General features: G+C 42.7%; 2 protein-coding genes across 7 annotated transcripts in view; one reads left to right on the plus strand and one right to left on the minus strand.

The window, feature by feature from the left end:
* Znf410 (zinc finger protein 410) overlaps nt 1-15,818 on the plus strand; it is a 28,656-nt gene extending 12,838 nt beyond the window's left edge. The window contains exons 6-13 of one of the 3 annotated variants that reach the window (XR_003844247.1): nt 1,276-1,426; nt 2,696-2,877; nt 4,145-4,234; nt 7,044-7,169; nt 8,688-8,828; nt 9,101-9,303; nt 10,151-10,278; nt 14,420-15,818. Coding sequence is in view for 2 of the 3 variants with exons in the window: in XM_021201572.2 (XP_021057231.1) it covers nt 1,276-1,426; nt 2,696-2,877; nt 4,145-4,234; nt 7,044-7,169; nt 8,688-8,828; nt 10,151-10,278; nt 14,420-14,458 (857 nt within the window). In the remaining variant the exon portion in view is untranslated. The remainder of the gene's footprint in view (nt 1-1,275; nt 1,427-2,695; nt 2,878-4,144; nt 4,235-7,043; nt 7,170-8,687; nt 8,829-9,100; nt 9,304-10,150; nt 10,279-14,419) is intronic. The other 2 variants (XM_021201572.2, XM_029540930.1) reach the window with 2 other exon arrangements.
* A 900-nt stretch (nt 15,819-16,718) lies between these two features.
* Fam161b (FAM161 centrosomal protein B) overlaps nt 16,719-24,422 on the minus strand; it is a 16,196-nt gene continuing 8,492 nt past the window's right edge. For 3 of the 4 annotated variants that reach the window (XM_029541232.1, XM_029541235.1, XM_029541234.1), the window contains exons 6-9: nt 20,063-20,218; nt 19,747-19,846; nt 18,171-18,311; nt 17,147-17,799 (exon numbers count right to left, since the gene is read on the minus strand). In XM_029541232.1, coding sequence (XP_029397092.1) covers nt 18,204-18,311; nt 19,747-19,846; nt 20,063-20,218 — 364 coding nt within the window. In that variant the 3' untranslated portion in view covers nt 17,147-17,799; nt 18,171-18,203. Of the gene's footprint in view, nt 18,312-19,746; nt 19,847-20,062; nt 20,219-24,422 lie in introns of all 4 variants that reach the window. The other variant, XM_029541233.1, reaches the window with a different exon arrangement.

Genomic DNA, 24,422 nt, shown 5'->3' on the forward strand with positions numbered 1-24,422 from the left:
TGGAACAAAATGTTAATGTTAGTCAACAGGAAACACCCGAAATTATGTCCTGGCCTAAGACAATTAGTTGTAACTGTAGCAAGAGGAGTGTAGCAGTGGAAAAAGAAAGTTTTTGATGTGGGGCAGAGACTGCCTTTGATCAGCTCTGAATAGGGCTATGGAGTGCATTCCATTAGGTCCTGCTCTTGCTTTTCAGAGGGGAATCTGTATGTAATACAAGGAGACTCTGTCTGTGCACGGCAGAGTCAGTGAGTGCTTGACTCCCTTGCTGACGGACAGTATTCTGAGGACAGTGAAAGAAAAGGAGCATCTCCTGTTGCTATGGCACAGGCATACATTCTTAATTAACTGATTTCATGTAAAGTTAATTGAGACATTGTTTATTCTTCTTGCCTCTGTGGAACAGCATGTTAGCTCATTTATAAAAGTTTGGCTCAAATTTCTAAAATTCATCTGAGGTTTTCTGCTGTTTAGCATTGAATAACCAAAATGGGGTGAGATAGAAAATTAGAAGGTTGTTCTTTTTCTTTTTTCTTTTTTTTAAAAATTTTTTAAAAAAGATTTATTTTTTGTATGTGAATACACTGTAGTTGTCTTCAGACACACCAGAAGAGGGCATCAGGTCCCATTACAGATGGTTGTGAGCCACCATGTGGTTGCTTGGAATTGAACTCCGAACCTCTGGAAGAGAGGTCAGTGCTCTTGACCTCTGAGCCATCTCTCCAGCCCTAGAAGGTTGTTATCCTTCAAATGATAGAGAATGAACAAATTGATTCAGAAAATGGGAAATCTTAAGAATGGCCACACTGAGCCAGAATAAGTTTTTCCTTATTACCTAGAACTTGAAGCTACCTCTGCAGCCTCCACTCTAGATGTTACTTCTCTGCTAACCTTGTTACAAAACACTTGGGTTCCTTTTGAAACTGCTCAGTCAAGCATGGCCTTGACTCTTCTTCCTGCTACTTCACCAAAAAAAGCACAGAGATCACAGGGGTGAGATCACAGGCGTGTACTGCCATGCCTGGCTCCTACAGAATAGTTTTAATTCTGCTTTCTGAAATATGTGAAAGGTAGCCTTATTTGATATCTCTACATTTGTCAGAAAACTAGTGTTTTGGAATAAAACACAGGCCAACTCTGGGTGTAGAGTACTATCCTGCCTATACACAGTAAGCACGAGCAGAGACCTGATTAACGATCGCTAGCAATGAAATGTTTGAATCTGAGTATCTGATCAGGAGCCTTTCCTGAGTTGTAAAATGTCCCTTGTTACAGGAGAAAATGTCCACCTTGGTTCTGGTGATGGGCAACCCAAAGACTCCGGGCCCCTTCCTCAAGTGGAGAAGAAGCTCAAGTGCACAGTTGAAGGCTGTGACAGGACGTTTGTGTGGCCAGCTCACTTCAAGTACCACCTTAAAACTCACCGGTGAGCAGGGTAGAGGACTTTATGTCCCTGAATAGACAACTGTAGGGAAGCAGGAACTCCAGCTGTGCTGCTAAGATGTCTTCTTTTGTCAGGTGTGAGGCTGCCAACTTTAAGATCCCTTGGGCAGTATCAGGAGACCTTGTTTCAAAAGACCAGGATCTCTGGTTCTCCTTTGTTTCTGAATGGATTCTTGTACTGCCAAGTTGCTTCAAATTCTTAGAGCTTAAGTGATCTTTCTGCCTGAGCCTTCCAAGTTTACAGCATGCCGGATAATATGAAACCTCTTGTTTGAGCCTTGTTTTTGTTGTTCTAGGATCTAAACCAGGACTTTTTAATGTGCTAAAAATATACTGTTTGATGAGCTGTTTCCCTAGCTCTTGTGTTCTGGTTTGTTTTAAGACACAAGTTCTCAGTGTTGGCTCACACTGGCTCTGAACTTAAGGTCCACCTTCCTAAGCCTCCTAAGCTCTGAGGAAACTGCATCCCCATAGCTGGTTCAGGACACTTCTCTGTTAATAGAAAGAGCTGTGTTGTCTTATCTACTTATTTTATTTAGGGCATGTGGCTCCAGACAGGCCTCAGACTTTCTATACAGAAAAGAATGGCTTTGAATTCCTGGTTCTCTTGCCTCTACCTCTCATTACCTTAATCCTGAGAAATACTTAAATAAGACATTTTACACCTAAATATCTTAAAGAATAAAAATTCTCAAGTCTCATTACAAAATAATTTGAGACCTTCATAGTAAAGAGATGAATTAGCTGTTAAGAGCATTGGATAGTCTTTTAGAGAACACAAGTTTGATTCCCAGCACCCAGAAAGCAGTTCACAGCTTCTATAACTCCAGTTCCGGGGGTATGTATGTGGTGCACAAACAATGCAGGCAAAACACCCATACACATAAAAATAAATAAAAAAATAACAGCCAGGCAGTGGTGGTGCACACTAGGGAGGCAGAAGCAGGTGGATCTCTGAGTTTGAAGTCAGCCTGGTCTACAAAACAAGTTCCAGGACTATAGGGAGAAACTCTGTCTCAGAAAACTTAAAAAAAAAAAAAAAAAAAAAATTCTACCAATAATGACATATCTTCCTAGGACATCACCTTAAAACTGTGTTGCAGCTGGCTTATACAGTTTTAACAAACCAGGTTATTTTGACATACCCCAATTTGGAATGTATTATCTACCTTGAGAGTCAGTAAAGATGTTGACTTTATCACCAGCAGCACAAAGCTTTCTCAGGTATTGGTGCTTGTGATTGTCTTTACAGAAATGAGCGCTCCTTCATCTGCCCTGCAGAAGGTTGTGGGAAAAGCTTTTATGTGCTGCAGAGGCTGAAGGTGCACATGAGGACACACAATGGGGAGAAACCCTTTATGTGCCATGAGTCTGGGTGTGGTAAGCAGTTCACTACAGCTGGAAACCTGAAGAACCACCGGCGCATCCACACAGGTGTGCGGCTCTGCCTTCCCTCAGCGCTCTCCCAGCTCACCGCTTGCCTACACTTAGGAAAGGCACAGTGCGGTTACTAGCCCCTGAGGGAAGGTTTTCTTAATTTCACTGTCTTATGCATTCTGTTGATTCATTATCAGTAACACTTATCCAATTTCATCTGGGTGAGGAACAGACAGTAATGACTTCTGTCTCCGGAAGCCTACCTTGTAGGAAGGTTGTAAGCTTGTCCGAGGTAACCTTAGCGATGCCTGGACCTAATGGACAAGTCAGCCTGCTTTCCAGTCCTATGAATGTTACAGAGCAATAAGTAGGAGATAAAATACAGTCTGAACAGGAGATGCTTGCTTTCTTGTTAGAGCTCACAACACGAGAAATAGAATAAGAAGTATCCAAATGAAGGAAGCAAAATAAAGATTCCTTGCTTCTTAGTCCAAGATCCTATGGGTGCTCCTGGAGCCATCATTAGGAGATGTGTGATGTGTATCTGCAAAATGTGATCACTGACCACAGGTCACCAGTGAGCCTGTGCACCTCTCCCCTGCTCCATGCCGCTGTGACCGGAAGCACACTGTATAGGAAATTAGAAAAGGAAGCCCATACACGAGTCTCAGTTGTTCTAGTCATAGTTTCCTCCAATTGGCATAATGTTCAGTATGCTGGGATGGAATCATTTTCAGTTTTCTTAAAACAGTAAATGTGTCTGGAAGTGGCGCAGCCGCGGGAGGCCTCATAGCTCAAGAGCAGCTTAGTCTGCAGGGCTGGAGCCAGTTTTAGACAGTTCTAAAATAAAACCAAACCAAACCAACAAAAGGGAAATAGTAAATGGTACTTATTTCAAAAAAGAAATTAGGGGCTGGTGAGATGGCTCAGTGAGTAAGAGCACCCGACTGCTCTTCCGAAGGTCCGGAGTTCAAATCCCAGCAACCACATGGTGGCTCATAACCACCCATAACAAGATGTGACTCCCTCTTCTGGAGTGTCTGAAGACAGCTACAGTGTACTTACATATAATAAATAAATAAATTAAATTGAAAAAAAAAAAGAAAAAAAAGAAATTAGAATAAAAAATAGGCTATCTTGTGGTCTGCATTTCAGATGACTGAGAGGCAACATTTGCTGGGTATCCAGCTGAAATTATATAGCATAAGTTAAAGCAACCAGGAAGAGTCAGTCATTGTGAGTAGGACTTGATGGTGAGGAAAGCATTGGAGGTGGACGGTTTTCAGAAAGAAGGCCGAGCCTGTGTCTCACTCTCTGTTCCCAGGAGAGAAGCCTTTCCTTTGTGAAGCCCAAGGATGTGGCCGTTCCTTTGCTGAGTATTCAAGCCTCCGGAAACATCTGGTAGTTCACTCAGGTACGAGAACCTGTGCCATTTGTAGACCTCAAATACAGTAAGAGACAAGGGTGGGAAGGCAGTTTACAGTATTCTTACGTGGAACACTCTATTTCCTGTGAATGACTAAGAAAGCTCAAGACGGCGGGAAAAGGAAGTCCCCTAATTTATTGGAAAGGGCTTCTCATCTGTTAGGACCCACTGTTCTCTTTGGATTTATGAGTGAAGATCCTAGAGATCTGTGCTGGATCATTTTATATGTTGTTTGATATGTATCCTGTACTGCCATTTTCATTCTGGGGGAAAGTGGGAAGGCTGCCATCAGTGGCAGCAAGGCCTGTGTTGTTCCTGGTGTTCTGAGAAGCCGTGGGCAGGCCTCCTTCAGTCTTCGCTCTGCAGAAACTGCCTTTGCACAAAGAAAAGACCTGCGACCTGCTTTTTGCTTTGTTTTCCTAAATTCCCTGCAGTTTTGTCGACTTGCTCATTCTATGAGGGTGACTTAACCTTCTGATAAAAATGGCTTGAATTTTCCAAAAATACAGCAGCCAGATTTTGTAAGGTTAATAGAAAAATCTAAATGATATTTTGTCTCCTTCCCTCTTTTCCCATCTTCCCAAACAGAAATTAGAACTAAGGAGGTAGAGGCAAGATTGCTGGTTTTGATGAACACAGCAGAGAACTTCAGTGAGTTAGTGTGGAGACGTGCAGTCAGTCGGGGTGGGCATGTCATAGTTGAGATCTCAGTGCTGGCGCTAGCTTGGTTTTTGTCATGTAGCACAGGATGACCTTGAACCTTTGATCATCTTGCTTCTACCTCTCAGATATTTGGATTGCAAGTGGGAAATGTGTGCATGGTGGCAAGTATTCTGCCAATTGAGTCTGGCTTGTAGGCCGGTTTTATATGGTGACAGGTTCCTGGTTTATGTGGCGGACTGATAGCTGTGTATTGCTTGGCTCTAGAGTGCTTCATTATATTTGTTATGGAAAACTGGCAAACATTTAGTCAGATATATACAAGGATACAAAAAATAGACATGTTATGCCTATTAAATTTAAAAATGTCTTGTTTTTACCTTGTATTTAGTGCATGGTCTGTTGTATCTAGTTGTCTCCAAAATTACTTCAGTTAATTTACTTATTTATTTATTTATAAATTATCCTTAAAAAACAAACTGTTTTTTTGTTTGTTTTTCGAGACAGAGTTTCTCTGTGTAGCCCTGGCTGTCCTGGAACTCACTCTGTAGACCAGGCTGGCCTCGAACTCAGAAATCCACCTGCCTCTGCCTCCCAAGTGCTGGGATTAAAGGCATGCGCCACCACTGCCCAGCTGAAACAAACTGTTTTAATTTTAGCATTTTTTACAGGCAGGAATTATAAAGAGTGAGACATAAATATGATGTCAATTAAAAACCAAAACAAACCCCCCACCAACCACCATGAAAACAGGCCAACTGAGATCGTCTCGAAAAACCAAAAAAAAAAAAAAAAAAAAATACGGCTGTGGCCAGGCCAGATAATTTATTGCCTAGCACTCAAGAGGGTAATAGGATTGCCATAAATTTGAAGCCAACCTGGGCTATATAGTGAATTCCAGGATAGCTGTGTCTAAAGAGTGAGATGTCTGCAAATACAAGAGTAGGAATGGAGGTTTCAGTCTGTAGTTCAGAGTACCCGAACTCACTGTGGTAGCCCAGACTGGCTACATTTTTTTTAACCTTCCTGGCTTAAGTCTCCTAAGGAATATAGGCATATAACTTTCTTCCATCATTCTGTGTGACACTTATTTGGATTTTTCTAATCATTAGCCATTTAAAATAGTCCTACAGTAAATAGTCTATATGTAGGTTATATCCTGTTGTAACTGAGGGGCATATTTTGAGAGGTGGACAGAAGTATCAATATTTCTAGGTAATGTTAGATTCCCCACCACAGATACAGTTTTTTTTTTTCCTTCTCCTCAGTAATGAAAATCAAAATTGTTGTGTAATGCCTTTACCAGTTGTAAATTGGTCCTCAGTATTTACAAGTTAGAGAATCTCATCTAAAGTTCCTGTTCTAGCTCCTCTTTTAAAAAATCTTGTCAGGCAGTGGTGGCGCAGGCCTTGAATCCCAGCACAGGAGGCAGAGGCAGGCAGATTTCCGAGTTCGAGGCCAGCCTGGTCTACAGAGTGAGTTCTAGGACAGCCAGGGCTACACAGAGAAACCCTGTCTCAAACAGTCCGGCATCAACACATGGCAACAATAGCCAGAACTAAGTAACAGCTGCCCTTCTCCTGGGGAAGTGCTCCATTTCACTCCTTTATGCCTGCCTGCCTGCCCTGTGGATCTGACCATCTGCCTGCCCTGTTGGATGTGAGCCTTTGCCTGTGGAAAGTAGTTTTGGACCTTTGTTCTGAGCATGCGTGTCTGGGTAGATGAATGGAAACTGTTGAGGACTTATGGACAGACCATATATGTTAAAAGAATCATTTTTGAATGTTGAAGACATTGTGTCTTGACAGGAAATAGGATGTGGGATATTATAAACCTAGGTATGTAATGAATCCTTGAGGTATATATGAATTCTGTTGGTTGAAGGAAGTCTGTTAGAAAAGGAAGTAAATGTGTTCTGTAATGCCATGATACTACATTGAAGAGGCTATTTCGGAAGGACTGTGATTTAGAAAGCGGAAATGCCAGGAGACAGTGAGTGTGCAAGGCTCTCCTGAGGTACCTTTCTTGCCTTTCCTAAAGGTGTCCAAAGAGCAACCTTCTTTAAGTCTAGCTGATTGCCATCAGAACTGCCTGCCACCTTTTGGGCTGCCCAGTCTTAACGTGGTTCCCTTTACAGGAGAGAAGCCTCATCAGTGCCAAGTCTGTGGGAAGACCTTCTCTCAGAGTGGGAGTAGGAATGTGCATATGAGAAAGCATCACTTGCAGCTGGGGGCAACTGGGAGTCAAGAACAGGATCAAACTGGTGAGGAGGATGGTCAGTGGACATCTGTGTTCAACAGCCAAGTCATTGGCTTGCCTTGACTTTTTGGAAATTTGGTTAGGTTTTGGGTGGAGAGAATTGCTTTCATTTGATGGCTTTATAGTTTGTAACAGCTGCACAGTACAAACATCTGCAAACTTTCAAAAACATATCTTCTCATTGCTCATGTTCCTCCCCTTAAGACAAAGGAACTTGATAAATGAGCTGAGTTGCAAATCCCAGAACACTTAGTATTAAAAGTTCAACTAAGGGCTTTACATGCGGCTCAGTCGTAGAATGCTTGCTTAGCTTGTATAAGACCCTGGGTTTAAACACTAGAAAAATATGCACAAGCACATAACTCTGTATAACAGTTTCTCTGATGGTGTATGCCTGTAAATCTACTTGGAAGGCTGAAGTGAGTAACATAGCCAGACCCTCATCTTAGGAATCAAAAGCCAGGTGTATTGGCATGTGCCTTAAATCCCAGAACATGAGAAGTAGAACTGGAGACCAGGGATCAAGGCCAGTCACAGCTACAGAACATGGGACCCTGTCTTAGAAAACAAAATTAGTAAGTGAATGAACGTTCCCCTAGTTTGAGGTCAACTAGTGCTGGCCCATGATTCAACTTTTAAGAAATATGGACTTAAAAGATTTAAAATCTTTTATTTAAGAGTTTTGACAGCCCTTTTCCTACTTTAAAGATTTATTTATTTATTTTATGTATGTGAGTACACTGTAGCTGTACAGATGGTTGTTGGGAATTGAATTTTTAGGACCTTTGCTCCCTCTGGTCAACTCTGCTCGCTCAGTCCTTGCTTTCTCTGGCCCAAGGATTCATTATTATATACACAAGTACATTGTAGCTGACTTCAGATGTGCCAGAAGAGGGCGTCAGATCTTATTACGGTTGGTTGTGAGCCACCATGTGGTTGCTGGGATTTGAACTCAAGACCTTTGGAAGAGCAGTCAGTGCTCTTACCTGCTGAGCCATCTCACCAGCCCCTTTTCCTACTTTAAAATTGATAAAACTCCTTTTCCTTTCCCATGTCTTAAATATCATTTCATCTTTATTCTATGCTAATCTTCACATGATGGTCACATGCACAGATAGTTATCCCTAAGAACCAGCTCTTTCCTCTAGGTTTATTTATTTATTTATTTATTTATTTATTTATAGATTTATTTATTTATTAATTATATGTAAGTACACTGTAGCTGTCTTCAGACACTCCAGAAGAGGGAGTCAGATCTCCTTATGAATGGTTGTGAGCCACCATGTGGTTGCTGGGATTTGAACTCAAGACCTTCAGAAGAGCAGTCGGGTGCTCTTACCCGCTGAGCCATCTCACCAGCCCCCTCTAGGTTTATTCTTTTTATCTGAAAGTGAGTGAAAGAGGTGGTGGCATCCAAGACAAAACACTTATAGTTCTGAAAGAGGTGGCCAGCTTCCTGATGAAGGGAGGTGACTACTGGGCCTGGTGAAGCTGTGTCTCTCACATCCTGTTCTCTGTGCAGCCGAGACACTGATGGGCAGGAGTTTGCTTGAAGATGTTTCAGTTCCCAATAAAAACCTGGTGTCTATGAATTCCCAGTCCAGCCTTGGTGGAGAGTCCTTGAATCTACCAAATACCAATTCTATCCTTGGAGTTGATGATGGTAAGACATTTAATTCTCTTTTATTTGGGGGAAACAAGTTGTAACTAGAGACTAAGGGATAGTGTCTCCAAAATGGAGATTATAGTATTATCTCTTATACGATGCTGCGATTGAATAGTGTTTATGCTTACTCTCTGGGGGTGGTAAATGAATCCTTTTCTTTTTAATGATTAAATATGATGTTAACACAAGAATAAAGAAAAAATTAAAAGATAAAATTATCTGTAATCCTTAGCATCCTAGCCCAACTGTGTCTGTCTTTCCTGTTGCAGTTATGGAAGAGCTTAACTTTTAAAACATTTAAACAGAGCATAACCAGGTTTTACAGAGGAGATACAAAGCAATTTCTCCATACCTTCAAAAGCCATATCTTCTGGAGAAAAGAAAGGGCTCTCTAGGAAACAGTTGCTCCTCTGGTATAGAAATTTCACCCAGCTTACACAGGCCAGGCCCTCTTCTCTGAAAATCTTACCAGGTGAGGTCAGCATGCATTTATTCAGTGCCTACTGTGTGCCTGGCACCATGGGAAGACCAAAGTAGAAGGCAGGGACCATATGCTCTAGTTGAGAAGTGAAAACTTGGTAAAGTGTGTGACACCATTTAGTAGGTAGTGAGTTTACAGTAGCAAACATCCATTGTTCAGGGCAGTCTAGGAGAGCAGACCAAGCTACAGACCTTCTGGGATCCCACTGGTGAATGTGTCCTAGGTGTAAGATCATGTTTTAGTCGTTCCTGTCCTTCACAATATGAGGTAAAAGTGACCATGTTTTTGTAACTTCTGTGTGTAGCTTACAAGGCCTAAAATGTGCTACCCAGGTCCACCTGTTTCCTGAGCAGTACAGGTGCCAGCCTCATGAGAAGACACATTGCATGGAGAGCTTTGCTGGCTTGAAGAAGCAAATTCCAGGGAGGAAGGGACATTGAGTATGAATTTTGAAGCCAGGATTAATTAGCTCAGGGTTCTTGACGCATAGTACTGAGAATGGCAGTATTGTCACCCTCAGGGACTGGCTCTCAGTCTCTGGCCTGCCTGCCTGTGCAGTGTGTGCTGTATTTCATACACTGTTTTAATCCAGGTAACAGTCTGAAAACTGTGTTATTTTAAATTGTTACATTGGGATTGGACATTTTTATATCAAAACTTTTACTTTCCAACCCCCTTTTGTAATATTTTCTAGTTCCACTGACAGTGGAAACCATGTGAGAACATGAGGTTGAGTTTTTCAGGGAACAGGTTTTAGCGTTTTAAGACTGGCTTGCTGAAGCAGTGGGTATACATGGCTTCACTATTCACTGAAGGTAATTTTCCGGTTGTTTCACAGAGGTGCTTACTGAAAGATCCTCACGGCCCCTGTCTTCAGTGCCTGATGTGACACATCACTTGGTGACCATGCAGTCAGGGAGGCAGTCCTATGAAGTTTCTGTCTTAACTGCAGTAAATCCGCAGGAGGTAAAGCTGTTTTCTGCCTTTACTTTGTTTCTGTCCAGTGTCTACTGGAGTCTGAATGTTATCCTGTGAGCTGGGAGATTGACCTGATGCTCTGAGGACTCTGAGCACTCTTACACATAATTTTTAAAGAGTTATTTTCATTTTTAATTATGTGCACAGTGTGTGAATGTGCGTACACATGAGTGCAGGTATCTGTGAAAGGCCAATAGAGCGGGTATCAAATCCTCTGGAGTTGGAGTTACAGGCAGTTGTAAGCCACCCAACATGGATCTGGGAACTATGATGCAAACATGAGGACTTGAGTCCAGATCCCTAGCACTTGTGTGAAAAACAGATGTGGTAGGTGACATATGTCTGTAACCCTAGCGCTAGGGAGGGTGAAGCAGGTTGGTCCCCAGAGCTTACTGGCTCCAGCTTCAGTGACAGACCCTTTTTTCAAGAAATGTGGAGAAGGACTGGCAACATAACACAGCTGATAACTTAGCCTTGTGACCTGAGTGCAATTCCTGGGACCCATACAGTAGAGACAGCTAACTCCCAGGATATATTTTATTTATGTTTTCACATAGGGCATGCAAAATACAAAATAATGTAAGAAAAGTTTTTTAAAAACTTGGAACTAAAACAAAGTGGTAGAGAAGCAATAAAAAAGGACACCCAAAGTTAACTTGTTACTCTACATATGTGCACACACAGAACAGAATACTCACATACCCTGTACACACCATACTCAAAACTACATTAGATCTCATGGGTAGATGGAGTAATGGCTCACGGATCAAGCTCTTGCCAGGCAGATCTGAGGCCGTCATTCAAATCCCACACACCATTGAGAATACTGGATAGTTGTGTCTGGCACTTTTCTGTCCCAGCATTCACTGGTGCAAACTGGCCTCCACAAAAATGTGTGTATACATGTTCCTGTACACATGCACACAGACATTTACATACCATCTTTTTTAAAAATGTGTTAGATGTAAAAGATGCTTTAAAAATGGAGAAATTAGCTGGGCGGTGGAGGGGGCACACCTTTAATCCCAGCACTTGGGAGGCAGAGACAGGTGGATTTCTGAGTTCAAGGCCAGCCTGGTCTACAGAGTGAGTTCCAGGACAGCCAGGGCTACACAGAGAAACCCTGTCTCAAAAAACAAAACAAACAAACAAAAACAAAAAACAAAAAACAAACATCCATGGAAATAGAAGGGGGACAATATATTTGTAAAGAAGAGGGGGTTGGGTTCATAGTACAAGAAAAGTCAATCAGGGTTAGAGTATGATTTGAATATATGACTGACATGCTAATAATCCATGCAAATAGAAACAGTTTTTGCAAGGCATTGGTGATGCACCCTTTAATTCCAGCACTTGAGAGGCATAGGCAGGCAGATTTTTGTGAGTTCAAGGCCAGCTAGGTCTGCAAGAGAGTTCCAGAACAGCTAAGACTACACATAAAAAAACTGTCTCAAAACAAAACAAAACAAAAAAACAAAAAACCAGAAACACACAAAAACAGTTCTTTAAAGCAGGTGTGTTGACATAGGCATATAATCTCACAATTGAGACATGAAGAGTTATGAGTGCCAGGCCAGCCAAGGATACATAATGAGACTGGGTCTCTCTCAAACAACAACAAGAACACCTAAGGAAAAAAAGAAAAGGTAAAAAAATTTTTATTTGAACCTTTCCCTGTTCAAAAAAAAAAAAGATGTCCTTTCTTCTGCTGTGATCTTGGTTCTAGAGATAACAGGCTGAATCACCTGAGCTAAAGGACCTTGTTCCATTGCTTGTTGGATGAGAATACCCCAATCAAGGAGGAGATTTAGATTGATTCTGATTGCTTCCAACTGTATGGTCTTAGCTCTGACCCTAAAAACAGCCAGGCCGTGGTCGTGGTCAAGGGAACACATGACTGGCTGGCATGAGTTCATTATACAAAGATAAGTTTCTGCAAAGAGCCCTCACATATTTGGTTTTTTTGAGACAGGATTTCTCTGTGTAACCCAGGCTTTCCTGGAACTCACTCTGTAGACCAAGCTGGCCTTGAACTCAGGATCTGCCTGCCTCTGCCTCCTGAGTCCTGGGATTAAAGGCGTGTGCCACCACTGCCCGCTGGTTTTGTTTGCTTTACAACCTCTCCTTTCCCCCTTTTCTTTTCAGTACAATCTTTATGTCCCAGTAAGCTCTTTATATCATCCAAATGACTCAGCATTCCATGTCCTTGTGACTTATTTTATATTGAACATCCTACTGTTCTGCTATTAGTGTCATTGGTTTTCAGTAGGTTGCTGCTTTAGAAGCGGTCATTTCTGTTGCACTCAGGGCAACTGTCCCCTCTATTTTTGCCTTTTTATTTTCCTTCTTTGAAATATATCTTATGGAAATAGCTTATAGAGGGTCTGTTCAGAGAGACATTAGTATAAAAATGTATGTACCCTTCGTCCAACCTGAACAATTATTTGTATTTTACATCTGTTTTGAGTGCATGTCTGTTTATGCTCTTCATGCATGCCCAGTTCCCTAGGAGGCCAGAGAGGGCATCAGATCATTTGGAACAGGAGTTATAGGTGGTTGGGAGCCACCATGTGCTTGCTGGGAACCAAATTCAGGTTCTCTGGAAGAGCAACAAGTGCTCCTCACTGCTGAGCCATTTTTCCAGCCCCTCAGTACATAACGTTTCACTGTTTGTTTGTTTTTGCTGTTTGTGCCAGAATACTTTAAAGCATTATAGACCTATCTGTAATTTTTTAGAATATACTTCTGAAAAGATAAGAATGTAAGAAATGACCATATTTCCATGCACAGCAAATTTAGTACAATTTTTTTATCCTCCCAATATTTAGTTTCTGCCTTTTATCTCCTCAAAAATGTCTTTGGTTGTGTCTCTTGAACCAGAATTGAAACAAGGTCCACACATTAATTTGTTCCTCTGCTGCTGTGATTTAAACACCATGACGAAAAGCAACTTGGGGAGGAAAAGGTTTATTACAACTTGTAGGTCCATCATGGAGGAAAGCCAGGGCAGGAACCTAGGATCAGGAACTGAAGCAGAGACCATGGAGGAATGTTGCTTATTGGCATGCTCTGCCTGTTTTCTGGTGCGAGTGGAGAGGTAGCTCATTTGGTCAATTGCTTGCCATATAAGCATGAGGACTTCCTCAGTTGGCTCACCAGAACCCTTGTCAAATAGCCAGGCATGGTCTCACATGTCTCTCATCCCAGCATCGGGGAGTTTTAAAGAGCTCTGGTTTGACAGCATGTGCATGTGGTCCTGCGCTGGGGAAGTAGAGATGAGCAGTGTTATACACTGGTCGTCTGAGTTTCAGGCCACCAAGAGCTCTTGTTTCCAAAACATCTGGACCTCCTTCATGAACATATATACATATACAAGGTAGAAACTGATTTGATCAGTTATTATTCAAAACCTCTGAATAGTAAGAGAAGAATATCAGTGTTTGCTGCCGCCCCCTAGGAGTCCTTCAGACTTGATCCTGGAACACTCATCAATAGGTTCTCGCTTCAGGAATTATAACAGAAGCCGGGCGTGGTGGCGCACACCTTTGATCCCAGCACTTGGGAGGCAGAGGCAGGTGGATTTCTGAGTTCGAGGCCAGCCTGGTCTACAAAATGAGTTCCAGGACAGCCAGAGCTACACAGAGAAACCAGAAACCCTGTCTCGAAAAATCAAAAAAAAAAAAAAAGGAATTATAACAGAAACAGCTCCTTTTCTTGCTTGTCTATACTTTGGATTGTTACTGACTGTATACTGGTTCCTTCTGTGTTGATTCTTCTGTCACTTACTGGTGGGTATGATCTCAATCATTGAGCCTATAGAATCAAGTTATTTAATTGCCATATTAATGTGGTAGTGCACACCATTAATCCCAGCACTCAGGAATCAGAGGCAGATGGATCACTTGAGTTCAAGACCAGCCTGGTATTCATAGCAAGTTCCACGACACAGAGTCCCTGTCTCACAAAACAATAAGAATAAAAGCAAGATTTGGGGGGCTGGGAAGATGGCTTGGTAGCAAAGGTAAGAGCACTGACTGCTCTTCCAGAGAAAATAAGTCTAATTCCCAGCACCCACGCTGCTTCTGCAATACATCCGTAACCTAGTCTCTATTCATTTTCAATTTTATAGTTATTAAACCAAGGAGATTTAACTGAAAGACAGACATGAGTGTGCTGACTCCTGGAGATGCTGTTGTCTGATCCCAGAGTGCATGATGGGAACAGATCCAAAAGGCTCATAATCTGCCAGAACTAAAAGGAGTCTGAAGGACCAAGACCTCGCCTTGCCTCTGTTGTCTGAGGGCTTCTCTTCAACCTCCACCGATGCAGTCCAAGAGTGAAGCAGTGGCGGGGGGCTGGATACCTGTGCCGCCTTTCTCCTCAGTGCAGCGTTCGGGGGTAGACTTCCCAAGAGCAGGTTTGATTATGTGTTGGCTGAAGATTTTCATTGTGACTGTCAAGGTTTTCCTTTGAAGAGTTTCACCCTAGGCCCAGCTATCTTTCCATATGGTTGAATTATGTCCTGCTTCCAACCAGAACTTCACCAGAAGACTGAGTTTTCAAGATGCCTTGTTGCTTTGAAGAAGGGAGGGATGCCAATTACATTGTAGCGTTAAACTCTCCCTTTAGCAACCTGAGTAAAAGACTCAGCCTTTGGGCTGTAAAAATTAAATTACTTGAATCTCTTCCTTGGCCCAGGCTGAGGTACCAACTTATCCTGTACACTTTGACTTGGTCATTTTATTGTTTTGTTTATGGGACTTAAAATAGCATGTTATCAGGGGGTTTCATTTGTTGTTGTTGATGTTTTTTTTTTTTTAAGTTAAAAACCACATGATCTAGAGTTTGTTTTCCTTTTAAATAAACAAAACAACCTAGTCACCTCTTTGGCTCTTGTTTTAGATTAGTGATTCTTAACCTTCCTAACGCTGCCACCCTTAATACAGTTTCTCATGTTGTGGTGACCCCCAACCATAAAATGATTTTCATTGCTACTTCATAACTGTAATTTTGCTACTATTATGAATCATAATGTAAATATCTTATATATAGGATATCTGATATGTGATAGGTTGAGAACCGCTGATTTAGACCGATGTGGGGTATTTTTGTTGTTTGTTTGGTTTTGGTTTTTTTTCAAGACAAGGTTTCTTTGTGTAGCTTTGGCTGTCCTGGAACTTATTCTGTAGACCAGGATGGCCTTGAACTCTGCCTCCTGAGTGCTGGCACTAAAGGCGTAAGCACATCACCACTGCCTGTGTTCTTAGAGGTCAAGAAAATTATCCAGTCTTTCTCTTTTAAGATAGAATATTAGAGAAAAGAGGCTAAGGATAGGATAGTAGCTCATGCCTGTAGTCCCAGGACTCAGAGGCTGAGGCAGGCAGATCTCAGGACTATGAGAGCAGCCCTGACACATAACGGGTTCTAGGGCAGCCAGGGCTACAGGGTTACACAGGGAGACACTGTCTTAAAAAGTAAGAGAGACCCTGATGAGCCTAGTCCCCCAGCATGCAGGGAACAAACAATTTGTCTCAAAACAAAAACAAGGGAAAAAAAAAAAAAAAAGGAAGCACATACTTTCTGGGCTGGAGAGCTAGATGACTTAGTAAAGAGCACCTGCTGCTATTCCAGAGCATTCCACTTCAGTCCATATCACGCAGCTCGCACACCCTGTAACCCAGCTCCAAGGGATACATACAAAGCAGGGTTCTGGGTACTTCTCACACACACACACACACACACACACACACACACATACACACACACACACACAACATGTACATAATTTTTTTTGTTTTTTGTTTTTTTTCTAGACAGGGTTTCTGTGTAGTCCTGGCTGTCCTGGAACTCACTCTGTAGACCAGGCTGACCTCAAACTCAGAAATCCACCTGCCTCTGCCTCCCAAGTGCTGGGATTAAAGGCATGCGCCACCACTGGCACATGTACATAATTTTAAAAATAAGGAAAATCACTAGTGCCATAAAATAGGGTACCGATTTACCTTTAGCATGCTGTATAGGTGGAATTGAACTGAGGAGCCTTAGAAAATGCAACAGCAGTGTTTTTTGTTTAGAGCTGGCAAACCTAAGCTGGTAGTGGTGGTGACACACGCCTTAGCACTCAGGAGGCAGAGGCAGCAGATCTCTGGAGTTTGAGGCAAGCCTGGTTACATATAAAGTTATACAGGACAGCAAGGACTACACAGAGAAACCCTGTCTCAGAAAAAGTGGAAAGCAAGCAAAGACTGGCAAGCCCAGATGTATCAGACCCAGCACTGAAACAGTTTGTAAGTCTTCTAAGATAGCAGTTGTAAAGGATGGTTTAGATTTGTTGCAGAAATGGTTAAACATGAGAAATGCACTTCTTTTAGCCCATTATCATCTGCCTATAACACAATTATTGACCAGAAAAAAATATCCCAAACTCGCCTATGAGTAAAACATCAGTCAAAGAAGTTTTATTGAAAGTGAACTCTGCTGACATACGTATGCAGATAGTGTTTTCAGAGGATGGTAGAAAAGAACTGCCGCTCTGCGTTTGCTGTCGACTCGCATAATCATCCTAGCAATTGTTTTTCTAAAATTACCAGTCTGTGCTTTCTACGGGGGCCATTCTCCGTCTGGGACATTTTTGCTCTCTAAAGGCCATTTGGCAATATCTGGAAACATTTTTCATTCTCAACAACCTGAAGAGGGGTGTTACAAGGGGGTGAGGAAGAAAACATCCTATAGGGGGCTGGAGAGATGGCTCAGTGGTTAAGAGCACTGACTGCTCTTCCAGAGGTCCTGAGTTCAAATCCCAGCAACCACATGGTAGTTCTGTTATGGGGTATGATGCCCTCTTCTAGATTTGTCTGAAGACAGCTACAGTGTGTTCATAGAAAATAAATAAATAAATCTTTAAAAAACAAAAAACTTTCAAATTAATCCTACAAACAATAAGAACTGACTTGTCCTAGTGTGTCAGGTGCTAATGATAAGGCCTGTACTTAAGGTTGCAGATGTGGGCTGAGAATCATGTTGTATTTCACACACAGTATTCCTATGTTTAGCTGCTAAGATTCCAGGTTACTGAAACTGATGAAAATGTATTTAGTCTGGCTGTCCTAGATTTCTGTTTCCTTATTGTTACCTGTTTTCTTACCTCTGTTCCTCTTATACCTACTCGATAGATGTGGGCTCTACTTTTATTTTCTATACCTACTTCTAAGTGTAAAGTGCAAAGCAAGAGCCTTTAACACTGGGCTAAGGCACATCCACCTCCGGCTCCACTTTGATCTCTGAAGTTCTGTCTGTTCTCCCAAACCCTAACAGATGACTCTAAATTCAAGCTCCTCCCCAATTGGTTGCTTGATGCTCTGATGTGATATGGTGAGTGACCTATTTCAACAAGCAGATTGGTTAGCTGTTCAAGCCATTACTGTTCCAGCCTGGGGCCAGCAGGCAGTTGTAGAGTCTTCTAAATCGAGCCGTCAACCTCGGATGCTGAGTTTTGTAGCTTCACGGATGCTGAAAAAACAATATTTTAAATAGAAAGGATCGGTGAGGTTTAAGAATGGTCCTAACATTTTCATTATTTTATTTGGTAGAATGGAATTTTAAAGAGAAAACAAGAATTACTTCGACTTAATAAAACTGGAAATAACAGCAGCACTCTGCTTTTCTCTCCTTGCCTTATGATATGTCAGTTATGAAAGAGGTAATGCTGGGGCGTTAGCTGTAAGGACCAGGAATGGCAGACTCATCACCTCACATAGACAATGTTGCTCAGGGGCGTGTGGATGGTGTTGTGTAAGTGCAGGGCTGCTATCTCACATAAGTAACACGTCTCTACATTCCCTCCTGGTGGCGTCCTTGGGGATGACACCAATACCTCTTACCAGTGAGAATCCTTGACGTTGGCTTTCTCTCCATCACACTGCCTCTGTGCCTTGACTCTTGGTTCTCACAAACTCCTCCTCCAGGCCGGCCTGCTTCAGGGCATCCCGATAGCGCTCTTCTGCTTCTTTCCTGGCCAGCGCCTGTGGAGTGGAAGTGACTGCCCTTTCCACCACCCCCACCTTTAGTGCTAGACAAAGTTGGCACAGGAATTACTTAGAGCCTTATTGTTAGCCGTAGTTTGTAAAATGAGCCCCATGGGGATCTTGTTCAAATGCAGGTACAAATACAATTCCATATCTCTAACACTTCTAGGAGGTGTCCGCTCCTAATTAATTTGAGAGGCACGGCCTTGAAAAGCATCCGGACCATCCTCTGGAAGACTAACAAATGCTTAGCGGGAGGAGTCAGGTCTGTAAATAGCTACAAGGCTTTCTTGTTTTACATATCGAAGAACAAGACCACGGGCTACTTTGTGTTTTCTAGAGTAAGCTTTCTCCACCAAAGGGGACCTAAAAGAGTGGACCGTAAGTGTGTTCTAGACAGTCCAGCAGGGAGAAGGGGCATCTGAAGGAGGAGGAGATCCATTATTATCTAGGGATACCACATGCTCTGTGATGGAACTCATGCCCACAGTGAACCATACAGCCAGATAATGCACTAAACTGTCTGGGGCGGGTCTTTCTGGATGTTCAAGGGCTCCTCTAGAGCTTCCTTAAGGAGATCTCAATTTAATTCACCTTCTTAAAGTCCAGAGAATATTTTTCAAATGGCTCAGACTAATAGCCACTTTGGAAAGAGCCTTGAGGGGGGCTTATAAGCACTGTGATCTTTAAGGACCTATATTTGGAGTAAAATGGCATCAATAAAGCAAGTTAATATAAGTAGTGTAAAAGCTGGGTGTGGTGGTACATGGCTACAGTCCCAGCACGGGGGACATTAAGGCATGAGAGTGGTGGGTTCAAGTCCAGCCTGAACTCAGTGAATTATGGCTCAGCTTGAACTCCATAAAAAGAAACCCTTCATGCAAGTTAAACAGAGTCATTCCGATGTACACTAAATTCCTATTGCCTGCCAAAACCTGTGACTTCTGCTGATATAGTTTACTCCAATGACTCCGTTTTGCCATTTCAAAGCCAGCAATGTGCTAGAACCTAATATCAGATGTTTAAGTCCATGGTCCATTGGCCCTGTCACTTTGGACTTTGACCAGGCACCATTATAGAGGTGAAGCATATGGTAGCTGCTACCCATGTTGTGGTGGCCCGGAAGCCAACAGAATGTCCATGTATCTTCCTTTTATTCCAACCAGGCCCCCCAAGTCTATGAGACCATGCTGTCTATATTCAGGGTAGTCCGTCCTTAGCTAATTCTTTCTGGAAACACCCTCAGATACACCCAGAAGTGTAGTATGTTAATTTTCGGGGTCATCCACACAATCAAATTGAAAAGATTAACCACCATGGAGTTCAATTTAGAGTATCTGAGTTTTAAGAAAATAGTCACAGAGTAAAATGTTTTCACAATTTCTAAGAAACCTTTGACCCAAGGCAGGAAAAAGTTGAGAGTCTGGATTACCTTAGTAACTTGTTCAAAGAGATAGGGCCTTGATTGTATTCTTTTCTTCATTTCCTCCAGTTCTTTCTTATATTCCTTTGCTCTTCTACGGTCATTGCTCCTGGAATTAACAAGGTTTCTAGAAGCAACCAGTCTCTTTCAAAATCAGAAACCCTTCATGCAAGCTAAGTGGAGGCATTCCCGTTTACACTAAATCCCTATTGCCTGCCACGCCAGTGACTTCTGTCTACTCCAATGACTCCGTTTTGCCTTTTCAAAGTCAGCGATATGCTAAAACCAATACAGGCAACCCCCTCTGACCATGGAGGACACTGACCGATTCTCTTTAAGCTTTGCTTTGAACACTTCTTCCAGGCTTTTGTGGGGATCCATGGCCTTGGCCCTCAAGGTCACTGATTTAGACATGGCTTGACAATTCTTTTTGTGCATCTCCAACCACTGAATGCTCATGTCCTTCTTTTCAAGTGACATTCTACAGGAGAGAGCAGAAATAGCAGATGACCTGGGCACATGCATAAGCAATCTTAGGAATTTCCCTGCGGTCAGTTTAAGTCTTCTCTTTTCTTTCTTTAAGGTGTTTGTTTGCTTGTGTATGTGTGTATTTGGGGGTAGGGGTATGTGCAGGTCTGAATGCAAGTGCCCCCAGGGTCCAGAAGAGGGCATCAGGTCTGTTGGAGCTAGAGTTACAGCTGTGAGCAGCCCGGTGTGGATACTGGGAACTATATCTAAGTCCTCTGCGGTACATGCTCTTAACCACAGAGCCATCTCTCTGGCCTCTAGTTGGTGTTTCTATGAATACAATTGTCTATACATTTGTCACAATTATGTTTTCAGAAAAGGATGGTTCTAGGGATGGGCATGGTGGCACAGACCTGTAGCCCCAGAGCAGGAGGAACAGATAGATGTTCAGGATGTCCCAACTACACAGTGACTTTCATGTCAGGATGGCCTGCAGGGAACCCCATCTCAACAGCTATTCTGAGGCGAGAACCAAAGGCAGGCGATGCTTTCCTGCTTTCTGGGTTCTGGGATTTCCCACAGAAGAGAACTCCATTGATTGAACAGAACGCACTGAGTAAAATGGCCGTACCCAGCTAGGATTCAATAGATTGTTAGGTGTTTCCCTTGTCTGGAGCAGTACCCATAGCTACTATTTACAGAGCAGCCAACCATAAGCCAAAGATTTCATATCTCATGGAACTCTCACCAGGCTCTGAGGAGGTAGACATACTAAGTCCTGTTCCTCTGTGGGGGACTGAAAGTCAGGAAGCCTCTTGTTCACCACTATTTACTATGCAAAGGAAAAGCCAGCACAACCAGGATGGTGGATCTCTGAGTTTGCCCCTGATCCCTATACTATAAACAGTGGTCAAGTAATGATTTAGGTTCACAGTTCTTTTGAGAATACAAATCGCATTTCCATAAAGATCTGGAAACAGGCCTCTTTTAGTGTAGACAACTTGGGTTCAACTTACAGCACTCAGTTTGTGTAAACTGTTCTAGAGTTCTGTGGTGGGTTCCACGTTCTGTGGTGGGTTCCACCAAAAGACAAAATCCTCAAGATTCTGCACTTAAAAATACATTCAAACAGATCAAGAACAAGGGCACAAAAGCTTAATCCCATGCCCTGATGTTGGAAAGCAGATGTGGTGTCTTCTGTAGGTGCATTTGCAGGACCTTTTCCTGGGCCTTGGGATACTGATACACTTGGCCTAAGGTTCATATAAATTTGAAAAGGAAGCAAGCCTGCATCTCTGCATCCTAAAAATATTCTTACAAGGTCTTAGTGTAGCCATGCTACTGTTGTGACTTTTGCTTCTCCATTCTATTTAATGTCTTTTTTAGGGATTTCAGGTGTCTGATATGATCTTTCTGTTTCTCTCAGGAGCACATCCAGAACTGAGAACAGAACTTAACAGTATTGCCTCTTTCCTATAACTTGGGTACCATACTTCCTGAACCCTTTCTCCTCCAGGACCATTTTATCATCTAGCACCTTGTGTCCTGGAGTTCCTCAAGTCTCGTCATCTCTGCCCATAGCTCTGTTAACCTTTGGCTTGAGCCCTGACTTGGCGAGGCTTGTACATTTGCTGCAGGGCCTGGAGCTAGCGACCCCCCCACACACACACACACAAAGTTGGTTTTCCAATGGCAAGAAATTGCCTTGGATATCTCTCCTGGACCTACACTCTCTGGTCCAATAACAAACCTTGCCACATCACCTGCACACCCCTGGAAATTTAGGCCTTCTTTCTGGTTTATATTTAGAAAAAAAACTATTGTACTTAGAGATGGCTTGTTCATATTTTCTTTCAAATGACCATATGTCCTACAATTAAAGCACCTAACATTTTGAGATCTGAGACCTCTAGTGGCTTTTCACAGTCTTTTTGCAAATGGCCATACCTCCCACAGTTAAAGATCTGAAACCTTGAGCTATGACTTTCCCATTATTGTGGCATTCATTATACATGATAGAATCAACATCGGTCATCTCCCTGATCCACTTTTCTATAGGTGCTGCCCTTGCCTTTAGTGGCCTGATAACCTTCTTGCATTCTGTTTTCATTCTCAAATGTCAGAGTCTCAATTAACATTACTCTTGCATCGTAGTCTGATGTGGCTTTGTTCACCTTTGTTAAAAAAAAAATAGTAAAGGTTTTCCCTGAGCCTTGTATAATTTTTATAAATGATATACAATTCTTTCCTGGCTCCTCAGCTGTTAAATGCTACTGTTCTATGACTGTGTCTTCAAACTGACCTCTTCTTGTATATTAGCATACTAACCTTCCCCTATCGACTGGCCCCTCACTGCCAATTCCTCTTGCTCTAGTGTGCTGCTCCAATTTCCTGGATTCTTGTCTCCACCATGACAACCAATGCAATTGCATACAGCTATTACCAATCCCTTCCAGTTTGGGGGAATACTTCTGAGTAGCCCAATTACTTAGAGTTTGTTTTACATAGGGCATCCCATAAGACATCATTGCCTTTTTAAAACCACCTTAGGTCCATTCTACAGAATGCCATGCTAATTGTCATTGTCAACACTAGTAGGCACATGCTGTATAACTACTGGGAAAGCTGTTGGTGATTTTGTGACCCAGAACTGCCTGTCCTCAGAAGGTGCTGTGGCTTTAGCCCTGTCTCCTGTCCTGTCCCCTCTGCCCATCCTGCTTTTCACTTCTTTGACTCAGATGCCCTTTGACACAGGTCCTTCCCCTCTCTGTACCTGGGGAAAACCTCCCTCTCTGCTTCTGACTCTGGGAATGAGTCTGTTCGCCCTTTCCTTGTGCTTGACTTTTTTCAAGTGTGTCTGCCTCTACTCTGTTTCTCTAGCTGCACAGCCAACTCTTACTTTTTCGGAAAGAAGAAAGATAAAGATGCCAGGTCCCTTCATTTCTGATTCCCAGGCTTCTCCATCCCCACCCATATTTTTCCAGTTGCTCAGCTACGCTTTCCACCCTTTTATAAAGAAAAGAGCCAAAAAAAAAAAAATAAAATAAAATAAAAAAAAAAAGAAAAAGAAAAAAAAATAAAAAGAAAAGAGCCTAAAATGAGGAAAGGAGAGGAAAAAACCTGCTGCTGAAAACCATGGGGTGGGGTGCCCCAACAACCTCAACAAAGTATCCACCCCTCCTTTTTCTGCCTTTTGCTCTGTGGTACTTGAAATCAAACCTTCCTTTCTGCCTAGACTCACGTTGGATGGCACTTATAAAATGTGTGATTTTTTTTTCTTTTCTATTATCTCCTTTTCTTACAAACAGTAACCAGTTCTCATAGCTCCTTGCCAGTGCTCCTCCCAGTTTCCCGCCCAGCCCCTTCAAAGGTTGTTTTCCCAACCATTCCTCCCTCAGTTCCCCAACAGTGTGTGTAAACAGTTCCTTCTCCCGGTTTTCCCTACCGGCTGCTCTAAACTGTAACTGTTCTAGCCTATTTGCTCAGCTCAGCTTCCGGCTCAACTGTAACTGCCAGCTCACTCTGCTAGCCGGCCCACTTTCCACTGTGTCCTAACAATATCGTCTCTGGCTCAGCTCAGTGGTCTCCTTTTTCACTCGGCTCAGTCTCTATTCTGCACTGTCTTTTCTTTAGCCCTACTCAACCCTTCTTCTACCCCGAGTCTTCTCTAAGCCTAGTCTCTGACCCTACCTAGACCTTCCTCCTCCACCTCCTCCTCCTCCTTCTGTTCCTCCTGTTCCTCTTCGTCCTCATCCTCTCCTCAGCTTCTGCTGGCTTTTTTTATCCTCTCCTGTTCAAGAGGCAACTGACAGTGAAAGTCATAGGGTCAAACAGTTCTTTTAAAGGGCCAGACACATAAAATAAATCACAGTACAAAGTAGGGTCCTGCTCTCCCCTGGGAGCCTCCCAGGAGGCACTGAGGTATTAGTCTTTCCGCGGGTCTTAGCTTTATGCTAGAGCACAGCTCCTGCTCACCTCAGAGCCCTGGCAGAGGTCTTCCTGCTGACTAATTGAGAACACACAGCCAGGCCAGCAGTACTGGTAAAATCAGACTGGAATGTGACTCAGATGCAGAAGGCCCTGGGTTTGATCTCTAGTAATGAAGCAAAAGGAGAGAAAAGGAGGGAAGGGAAGGGAAGGGAAGGGAAGGGAAGGGAAGGGAAGGAAAAGAAAAGAATAGAAAAAGAAAATAGACTCCTGCTTCCCAGCAAACTCAG

This window comes from Mus pahari, chromosome 7 (assembly GCF_900095145.1).
Source record: "Mus pahari chromosome 7, PAHARI_EIJ_v1.1, whole genome shotgun sequence".
NCBI classification, from domain to species: Eukaryota; Metazoa; Chordata; class Mammalia; order Rodentia; family Muridae; genus Mus; species Mus pahari.